Here is a 9,431-nt window from a genome sequence, read left to right on the forward strand (position 1 = left end):
GGGTTTTATACCTCATTTTGGTGGTAATTGCAAAAAAATTTCTTAGGTGGGCTATTAATTGCTTCTCCCCCCCCCCCCCCCCCCAACCCCCCCCCCCCCCCCCCCCCCTCCCTATTCCTTTTATCTTTAGGTGTTCGGACTAGAACAGCAAGAACCGACTTCAAGCCCATCTATGTCATCATCATAACTACGCCTTCAGTCATGCTTTGTTAGGATATTCACTCTAGAGGTCTATCGTTTAAGCATGATTACCCCCTTAAGCGTATGAACAGCACCGTTGCTAAAGCCAACACTGACGACCATGGCGTGTTACACGTTAGCTTAGGACTTTTATGCAAGATATGTATAAGAAGATCCCTCTCTTTCGAGGTAATCTTTCTCGATCAATCTATTTGACGTTAGTGGATGATTCAGCCATAAGTATACCCTAATGGATGAAAACTTACTTCTCAATGTTCTGCTTGATTTCAGAAGTATCGACAGCGCCACGCTTCTTAGTTTGATTAATGACTTCGGCAACCAAATTGGCATGGGTCATTGTCTTGCGACTCTTCATAATGCGAACAATCGCTGCTTGGGTCTCAAACTGCCTATCTCTGGCAACTCTTTCGTGTGTTTCTTGGTTCTCTTCTTTGGTTTCCTTTAATTGGATCTGATTAATCTTGATGCGAAACTTGGGGTCAGAGAAGCTCTTATTGACAAGAAATTTATCTGTTGGATTGACATCCTTGCCCTTCGGATCTTTTGTTATGACACGGACTTTGCCACAAGCTAACGACTGCAGTGTTCGATCTAAGTCCCGGCCACTGAGGCCCGAGCGTTCCGCGATTTGCTGATACGATACAGGTTCATCGGTCTGGTTGAAAATAGTCAAGACGATGGCCTGGTAGGCACTCACTAACAGCTCTTTAGGCCCTTTATTGAACGATGCTCTCACTACACAATGGGCAAGGGAATGCTTCCAAGTGAGTCGTCTTCCTGTGTGCTTGTTGGTGTAGTATGTGGCAAACTGCTCCAGTTGAGACGCAATGCCGTCAGGTAGCAGGAGTTGAGTGTCTGGGTAAGTGGGCCATGCTGCAGCTGACAAGATGCTAACATTGAGATCGAGTTTGGTCTTGGTGTACCCATTACCCTCTCGCCATTCTTTGTACGAGTCCATCTCATCACGAGCCATCTGCTGGTCTTTGAACATTTGTTCTAGGTTACGTGTAAAGTCCGAGCCACATTCGCTCTTCAATTTAGCAAGCATGCTTCTTTCTGCATCTGCGCTGGCGCTGCGACCCATTAAGAGCCGTCTGGCAAGATCCTGTTTATAGAAAGCCTCAAACACCCCTTTACCTTCGATAAAACGGAATAATTCGAGGGCCTTATCTAGTTGACGATCCAACTCCGCATCCTCGTCACCCGTGCTGGCCTGGCCGCGCTTTTCTGCATCTACGCGGTCTTGTACATCTGAGAGAAGCGATGCTGGGAGAGTCTTTAAACCACCACGGAGAAGCATATCAACGTACTTTGCGATCATCTCCCCAACCTTTGACGTTCCTGAATTGCGTGAGGTCATATTCTTCTTGTCGTTGATGAAGTTGTCAAATGCTTGTCTTAAGCCATGAGTAAAGTCGTCATCTTTCTTGAAGGCATCTCGCACCATAATGTCTAGTGTTTTCCTGAATTCAAGTAATCGGACTACCATCTCATCTCCTCTTGAGGTATCATTAACGATAGCCGAGCCTGCATTCTTGATATAATCTTCCCACGGGCCCCGCAGCCGCCTTTGAAGGTCACTCAAACGCAGCAGATCGTATAGCGCCTTCATGGATTCCACAGAGTTCTCATCTAGGATCTTGCCTATACTGCCACCATCTAGCAACTTTTCTGAGTAATCATCGATCAATGTGACATGTGCCGCATTCATCAGTTGCCGCTTCGTAGTACTGTCAAAGTTGAAAGCATTGCAGCGGTCATCTTCCCGAGCCAGAAGCTTTTCACAGGCAGAAATATAAGACTTGAGTGAGGAGGCGCTGAGCTCCTCGGCAAATTCATGCAAATAGGCACTGGATGTCTTCAAGAAAAGTGGCTCAAACAATTTTCCATAGACGTTGAGGACGTTGAGCATAGAAATAGAATCGCGCAACAATGCGGGGTCGAACCGTGAGTCGCCTTTTCGATCATAATCAATCAAGTCGCAAAGGCCAACCAAGGACTTTGCGCCTACACTGGAAGGAGAGGATTGCACGGAAGCAAAAACCATTTTCCTGAAAAGCATTATGGCTAAGTCGTTGATTTGTGGGAGTTCTTTATTATTTAGTAAAAATGAACGATCGAGATAACTGAAGATCGAACGGATGGTTGTCTGAAGTCAGCGTTAATATAGGTCCATGGGAATACGTTGTGACGTTACTTGCGGACTGAGAATTCCAGATAGTCCAATACTTTGAGACAGCCCTGAGCATGTCAATATTGGATGAGCCTCCATTTGCCATGATGGCCTGGTGCAGACGGCTGTTTAGATAGGACTCGCATTGAGCTCGCAGAATGTCAAATAGGTCTCGGGCATCTCCATGACGACATATATCTTCGACACCCCTGTACAGAGTCTCAAGTGGTTGTTTAGGTTGTTGGTTGTTGAAGATGGCTGCTAGAGCCACCTTCAGCTCATTCCTCCTCTTCTCATAATATTGCTCAACATCATTAGAACGCGAGACTGTACGAAGTCTCGAGACGATAAGCTTCTTGGCACCCTTGTTTGGTTCGAAGGCTGATCGTACTGGCTGTGTCGCTGGCCGCTTCCCAAGCGCCTTACTCATAGTGCAAGAGTCCGGAGCACTCGGGACGGTGTCTCTCTGTCGTTTGTTATCGTGTCGAGAAGACAAGCTTTCAGTTTGGGGCAGCCTTCGTTTGGAAGGGATCACAGCAGAATGGATTGGACCGTCAGGTGAAAATCGGAAAGGCGAAGGCATGGGCTGGTCCAAGCAAGGTCCTGCAACAGACAGTCACAAAGGCCGAACGGTGGTGTGTTGGGCTGTAAGACTGGCCTGACTGCTAGCTGTCGGTGGAGACTTGTGGACGAGTTCACAATTCGAGGGAAGCCTCCTGTTTTGCCAATAGGACCAGTTCAGATTGAGGCCGGAGTCCAAGCACAGTCGTGGAGTCGTTGAGCATCTCAGCTTCTCTAGGAGGCGCCTTGGATGTCTAGAGAAGTAGAACTGGGTCGCTTCGAGTCGTCATCAACGCCTCTAGAACTACCTGTACCTCTCAGAGGTGGTGCTCGCGTCTTAGTGGCGACCTACCTATGTAGGTACCTAGGTACACATATGTAGGTATCCACTTACTTTAAAGTACCTTAAGGTACCTGCAAATACTCAGTGCCAACCTAGCAGGTAACAGGGGGTATTCTAATCGCGGGGTTTCTTGTTAAATCCGGGGCCACACAGTAAGTATTCAGGAATTCTGCCTAGCTCACGGACTGATGGAACGAGAAACCCATCTTCCAGCCAGTTGTTGTCTTTTGCTCTGTAGATAGATCTCGAGGTTGGGTTTATGTGGGCTTAATTCCTTCGGTGCCTATAGAAATGTCCCAAGTGCATACTATGTACTTACTGTAGGTAAGTAGTTTCCAACCCGTACGTCAAAGACATGTACCGGTACTATGTAGGTAGGAGATGCAATCAAGGTATGTAGGTATACAAACTTAGCGCTTTGCTTCTGCCTTCGCAGGCACTCACCTGTATACTAAGGTAAAAAACTTATACTACCTTTATTTCCTCAGGTAGCCCAGCTATTAACCGGAATTAAAGGTTGCAAGCTAGGTAGGGTGCTTCTGTTTCCTTATTATGTAAGTACTTAGGTTGATATCAATAAGTATGTACTCATCACTTACGAATGGTAAGGTATTGCCTACGTACAGGTACGTCTAAAGATGTATTTGAAAGAAATATGGGACAGTCGGCGCATTGCCCAATAGACGGTGGGATTTGGTGCTGGCTGCAGTGCGGCGTTTGTGCTAGGTAGTGCAGTTGATCGTACCTAGGTAAGTCCCTACCTACCTAGGGCGGTACCTATCTACATAACAGTAGAGTAGTGCCTAGGCGCTGGAATAAAAGTTCTCGGAGATATCGTCATCTCGATGGTTCTAAGCCGCCTTGCTGATGACTAATTGACTTGGATGGCATTGGAAGAACATCCCACACACCCCCCAGGAGTACAATTTAACTTCCGTCACTTGTGCTTCTAATCGCGCCATCTCGCTGTTCTGGTACCTAATGCTCTGAGCCTCTCTTCTCAGCGTAACCGGTCATGCGATTCGGCGACCAATCCCAGGCGGTCCTCCAGCAGACCGGATCCTTTACCGGCTACCGGCCTATTCTCGACCTTGGAGATCACTATCTCAGCGCAACTGATTCATTCAAGCAGCCACTATGTGGTAACGAGGAGGGTTGGGGTCCTCTGAGCCCCTTTCGTTACGACTTCACGCCATGCTTCGTCGACATTTGGGTTTTCGTTGTTGCTGCCTTCGGTCTTATATGCGGGCCGCTGGCCATTTGGTATGTGCTGCGGAAGCAGAAGGCCATTGACGTTCACAAAGGTTGGCACTTTTGGACGAAGCAGGTAGGTGCACGCATGCAGCTCTGTCCATCATCACGCCCCCCAAGTTGTAGAAGCTCCAAAATGCTGACCGCAAACTGTGTAGTCTCTGCTCGTGCTCGTTATTGCCGATATTGCCGTTCAACTCGTCATCCAAATACATCACTTTCCTCGCATATGGTTCGGCGACTTTCGGTTCCTTACTACTCTACTCACGCTCATATCGCTCGGTGTCATTTTCACTATTCAATGGCTGGAGCACGACCGTTCAAGAAATGCCAATGGCGTGGTCCTGTTCTACTGGCTTCTTTTATTGATTGCATATACCGTCAAGCTCCGATCGTTGGTGTCCCAGCAGTTGTATGAAAAGGACTTAGCGTACTTCGTCACATATACTGTAGGATTTGGCCTCTCTCTGGTTGAATTTCTTTTCGAATGGCTCTGGCCAAAGCAGGCAAGCGCATACGAGGCTTTGATAGACGAGGAAGGAGTAGAATGCCCTGTGGAATATGCGAGTATTTTCTCTCGCCTCACTTTTTCGTGGATGACACCAATGATGCAATTTGGGTACAAGCAATTTCTTACAGAGGAAGATCTATGGGGTCTTTCCCCAGATGCCACGACCCAAGCAACGGGAACCCGTTTCGAAAAGGCGTGGCAATATGAGTTGACGCATCGCAAGAAACCTAGCATCTGGATAGCCATGTTCAAAGCCTATGGTGGGCCCTATCTCGTCGCAACATTCTTCAAACTTATCAATGATCTCTCTGCCTTTGCTCAACCACAGCTCTTGCGGTATCTTATCACTTTTGTAGCCTCATACGAAGGTGATCAAGTACCTCAGCCTCCAATCAAAGGGGCCGCTATAGCGATTGCAATGTTTTTTGTCGCAGCACTGCAGACTATTGTGGTTGTAAGTGCAGGTCCCATCGCTCTGGTCTGAACTTTTACTAACAAGTATAAGCATCAATATTTTCAATTAGCATTTGTCACTGGAATGCATATTAAGTCGGGTCTAACCTCGGCCATCTACAAGAAGTCTCTTAAGCTCTCAAATGAAGGCCGTTCGTCCAAAACTACTGGGGACATCGTCAACTATATGGCTGTGGACGCGCAACGACTTCAGGATTTAACCCAATTCGCCCAACAAGTTTGGTCTGCTCCTTTTCAGATCATAATCTGCATGATCTCGCTCTACCAGCTTGTGGGTTGGTCTATGTTGTCTGGAATCGGTGTTATGCTCATCATGATCCCCATCAATGGCTTTATCGCTCGATTCATGAAGCGCCTACAGAAACAGCAAATGAAAAACAAAGATTCTCGAAGTCGATTAATTGCTGAAATAATCAATAACATGAAGAGTATCAAGCTTTATGCCTGGAGCACAGCCTTCATGAACAAGCTCAATTTCGTGAGGAACGATTTGGAACTTAGAAACCTTCGTAAGATTGGTGCTGGACAAGCGTTTGCTAATTTTACTTGGTCTACAACCCCATTTCTGGTCTCCTGCTCCACCTTTGCGATCTTCGTTTGGACGCACGATGTTCCTCTGAGCACAGAAATCGTTTTCCCAGCCCTTGCTCTTTTCAATCTGCTTACTTTTCCGCTTGCTGTTCTACCCATGGTCATTACCTCCATCATCGAGGCTACTGTTGCTGTTCAGCGCTTAAGTGAATATCTTACCGCTGAAGAAATCCAGTCTGACGCCGTGATTATTGGCCCGGCCGTGGAGGAGCGAGGAGATGAAGCAATTATCATTCGGAAAGGCACTTTCTCATGGAACCGCCATGAGACGAAGAATGTTTTGAACGGTATTGACTTTACGGCCCGCAAGGGTGATCTCAACTGTATTGTTGGTAGAGTCGGGCAAGGCAAATCCTCCCTTCTGCAAAGCATACTCGGTGATTTATGGAAGGTCAAGGGAGAGGTGCACGTTAATGGAACGGTGGCATATGCCTCTCAACAGCCATGGATTATGAACGCGACAGTTAAGGAAAATATCATCTTTGGGCATCGATACGATTCGAATTTTTACGAAAAAACTGTTAAAGCATGTGCATTGCTTGACGACTTTGCTCAACTTCCCGACGGAGATGAGACACTCGTCGGTGAACGTGGCATCTCACTGAGTGGCGGTCAAAAAGCACGAGTCGCGCTTGCTAGGACTGTCTATGCACGAGCTGACATTTATTTGCTTGATGATTGTCTTTCCGCCGTTGATTCTCATGTTGCCCGGCATATAGTAGAGAACGTACTTGGTCCACGAGGTCTTCTCAACTCCAAGTGTCGCATTCTTGCCACTAATGCCATTGCCGTTCTCAGCGATGCTGATTTCATATACCAGTTGAAAGATGGGGAAATTGTTGAAAGTGGAACCTTTCGTCAGCTAATGGCTATGAAAGGGGGCATTTCTGAGCTTATTAAGAGCTCTGGACAAGAGTCTGGCCCATCCTCTGTTGCCAGCTCTTCGGGATCTGGTCCCGACAGGTCTGGCAGCGAAACTTCTACCTTTATTGAACCTGGTTCTCATCAGGATGAGGTAGAGATAGAGGAAGCCCAGGAAGGGCTAGCTGAACTGGCGCCCATCAAGACCGTCAACTCTTCGAGTGCTCGGAATCGTAGAGGCAGTATGGCAACTCTTAGACGAGCTAGTGCAGCAACTTTTACCGGTCCTAGGGGTAAGATAGGGGACGAAGAAGACCCAAGCGCCAAAACCAGGCAATCCAAAGAACACTTGGAACAAGGCAAGGTCAAGTGGGATGTTTACCTTGAATACGCCAAAACAAGCAATCTCTTAGCTGTTGCCATCTATATGTTGACGTTGATTGCAGCTCAATCAGGCCAGATTGGTGGTAGCTTCTGGCTCAAACACTGGTCAGAGCGGAATTCCGCAGCCGGTGGCAACCCTGATGTAGGTAAATATCTCGGCATCTACCTCGCTTTCGGTGTAGGGTCGGCCGCATTGACGGTTATTCAAACCTTGATTCTATGGATATTTTGCTCTATTGAGGCTTCAAGGAAACTCCACGAACGCATGGCCACAGCTATCTTCAGGGCCCCAATGTCCTTCTTCGATACTACACCTGCTGGGAGAATTCTGAATCGCTTCTCGAGTGATATCTACCGGCTGGACGAAATCCTAGCGCGGACTTTCAATATGCTATTCGTCAATCTCTCCCGCTCTGGTTTCATTCTCGTGGTTATCTCGGTTAGTACCCCGGCTTTCGTTGCTTTGATTGTCCCACTGGGCGCTGTGTACTACTGGGTCCAACGCTATTACCTCCGAACGTCGCGAGAATTGAAGCGACTAGATAGTGTTAGTCGAAGCCCCATGTACGCACACTTTCAAGAATCACTTGGAGGCATCAGTACCATCCGAGCGTATCGACAGCAGGAACGCTTCGAGCGAGAAAACGAATACCGGGTCGATGCGAATCTACGAGCTTACTTTCCATCGATTAGTGCCAACAGATGGTTGGCAGTGCGTCTAGAATTTCTTGGCGCTGTGGTAATCCTGGGAGCTGCCGGATTCTCAATCGTCTCAGTGACAAGTAACAGTGGTTTGAAGTCAGGAATGGTTGGGCTTGCAATGTCTCACGCTCTCCAGATTACCACATCCATGAACTGGATTGTTCGACAAACGGTGGAAGTGGAGACTAACATTGTATCTGTGGAACGCATCCTAGAGTATGCGCGTCTGCCAAGTGAAGCCCCCGAAATCATTCCTCGCCACCGACCCCCCGTCGCCTGGCCTGCAAACGGTGCCGTTGAATTCCGCAATTATAGCACTCGCTATCGTGAAGGCTTGGACTTGGTATTAAAGAACATAAACCTGGATATTAAATCGCACGAGAAGATTGGCGTAGTTGGGCGGACTGGTGCTGGCAAATCATCACTCACACTCGCTTTGTTCCGCCTTATAGAGGCTGATACAGGCCAGATTAACATTGATGGTCTAAACACGTCTGCAATTGGTCTGTTAGACTTGCGACGACGTCTTGCTATTATCCCACAAGATGCTGCACTCTTTGAAGGCACAATTCGAGATAACCTTGACCCTGGTCATGTGCATGATGACACGGAGCTATGGACTGTGCTAGGTAAGATTAGACCCATTGACTCTATAACGTTGCGCCTCTTTTTCGTTGCTAATTCAAGCTGGTAGATCATGCACGACTCAAAGAGCATGTCGCGAACATGGAAGGGGGCCTCGAGGCAAAAATACATGAAGGAGGTAAGACCCCCAGAAGTGGCGATGTTTACTTCCTTTCCACTCTTGTCGTGGTCTTGACATAGCCGATTTGTACACTAACGCTTATTCATAGGCTCGAACTTATCAGCTGGTCAGCGACAATTGATATCTCTGGCTCGTGCTATGCTTACTCCGTCAAATATTCTTGTCTTGGATGAGGCAACTGCGGCAGTTGATGTTGAGACGGATGCCATGCTCCAGGCGACGCTGAGATCGGATATTTTTTCCCACCGCACTATTATAACGGTTGCCCATCGCATCAATACTATACTTGACAGCGACAGGGTGGTTGTGCTTGATAAAGGCGAGGTAGTGGAGTTTGATACCCCGCAAGCTCTCATAAAACAGAGAGGCATCTTCTACAGTTTAGTGAAACAGTCTGGTCTGGATACGGAATAAGCACGCCAAGATGTATATAGTCTACGTTCAGCTTACTTCCAGTTGTTATCGGGACTGTAGAGGACTAGCTGGGTGAGACAGTCAGTCACCTGAGGCATGTGTAGATGTATTCGTGGGTTTTGGCAAGGCTGGCATAGACGGAAATGGAGTTACACTAAAAGTATGTAGATTTAATTGCATTCCTGATCGATTTCTCAAG

The 9,431-nt window shown here is 47.5% G+C and overlaps 2 protein-coding genes across 2 annotated transcripts; one reads left to right on the plus strand and one right to left on the minus strand.

Annotated features, from left to right (window-relative positions):
* Positions 1-104: 104 nt before the first annotated feature.
* F5B22DRAFT_586169 (ubiquitin ligase subunit CulD) lies at positions 105-3,553 on the minus strand. Its single transcript, XM_047973534.1, has 3 exons — positions 2,403-3,553; positions 447-2,350; positions 105-388 (listed from the first exon to the last, which is right to left on the minus strand). Exons 1-3 carry the CDS (start codon positions 2,955-2,957, stop codon positions 331-333), a joined length of 2,517 nt encoding a protein of 838 aa, XP_047835862.1. The 5' UTR covers positions 2,958-3,553; the 3' UTR covers positions 105-330.
* Positions 3,554-4,072: 519 nt separating this feature from the next.
* F5B22DRAFT_586172 (metal resistance protein YCF1) lies at positions 4,073-9,431 on the plus strand. The gene is made up of 5 exons (XM_047973535.1): positions 4,073-4,605; positions 4,688-5,494; positions 5,546-8,681; positions 8,747-8,815; positions 8,907-9,431. Exons 1-5 carry the CDS (start codon positions 4,294-4,296, stop codon positions 9,230-9,232), a joined length of 4,650 nt encoding a protein of 1,549 aa, XP_047835863.1. The 5' UTR covers positions 4,073-4,293; the 3' UTR covers positions 9,233-9,431.

The sequence above is a fragment of the Xylaria bambusicola genome, assembly GCF_022495145.1.
Source record: "Xylaria bambusicola strain CBS 139988 unplaced genomic scaffold F5B22scaffold_2, whole genome shotgun sequence".
Classification (NCBI taxonomy): Eukaryota; Fungi; Ascomycota; class Sordariomycetes; order Xylariales; family Xylariaceae; genus Xylaria; species Xylaria bambusicola.

Coding starts and splice junctions, on each gene's coding strand:
- F5B22DRAFT_586169 (XM_047973534.1), bottom strand. CDS start 2,957: ATGCCTTCGCCTTTCCGATTTTCACCTGACGGTCCAATCCATTCTGCT. Junction 2,351..2,402: donor CTATCTGGAATTCTCAGTCC/GCAAGTAACGTC, acceptor CGCTGACTTCAG/ACAACCATCCGTTCGATCTT. Junction 389..446: donor ATCAAGCAGAACATTGAGAA/GTAAGTTTTCAT, acceptor AACGTCAAATAG/ATTGATCGAGAAAGATTACC.
- F5B22DRAFT_586172 (XM_047973535.1), top strand. CDS start 4,294: ATGCGATTCGGCGACCAATCCCAGGCGGTCCTCCAGCAGACCGGATCC. Junction 4,606..4,687: donor GGCACTTTTGGACGAAGCAG/GTAGGTGCACGC, acceptor CAAACTGTGTAG/TCTCTGCTCGTGCTCGTTAT. Junction 5,495..5,545: donor CACTGCAGACTATTGTGGTT/GTAAGTGCAGGT, acceptor AACAAGTATAAG/CATCAATATTTTCAATTAGC.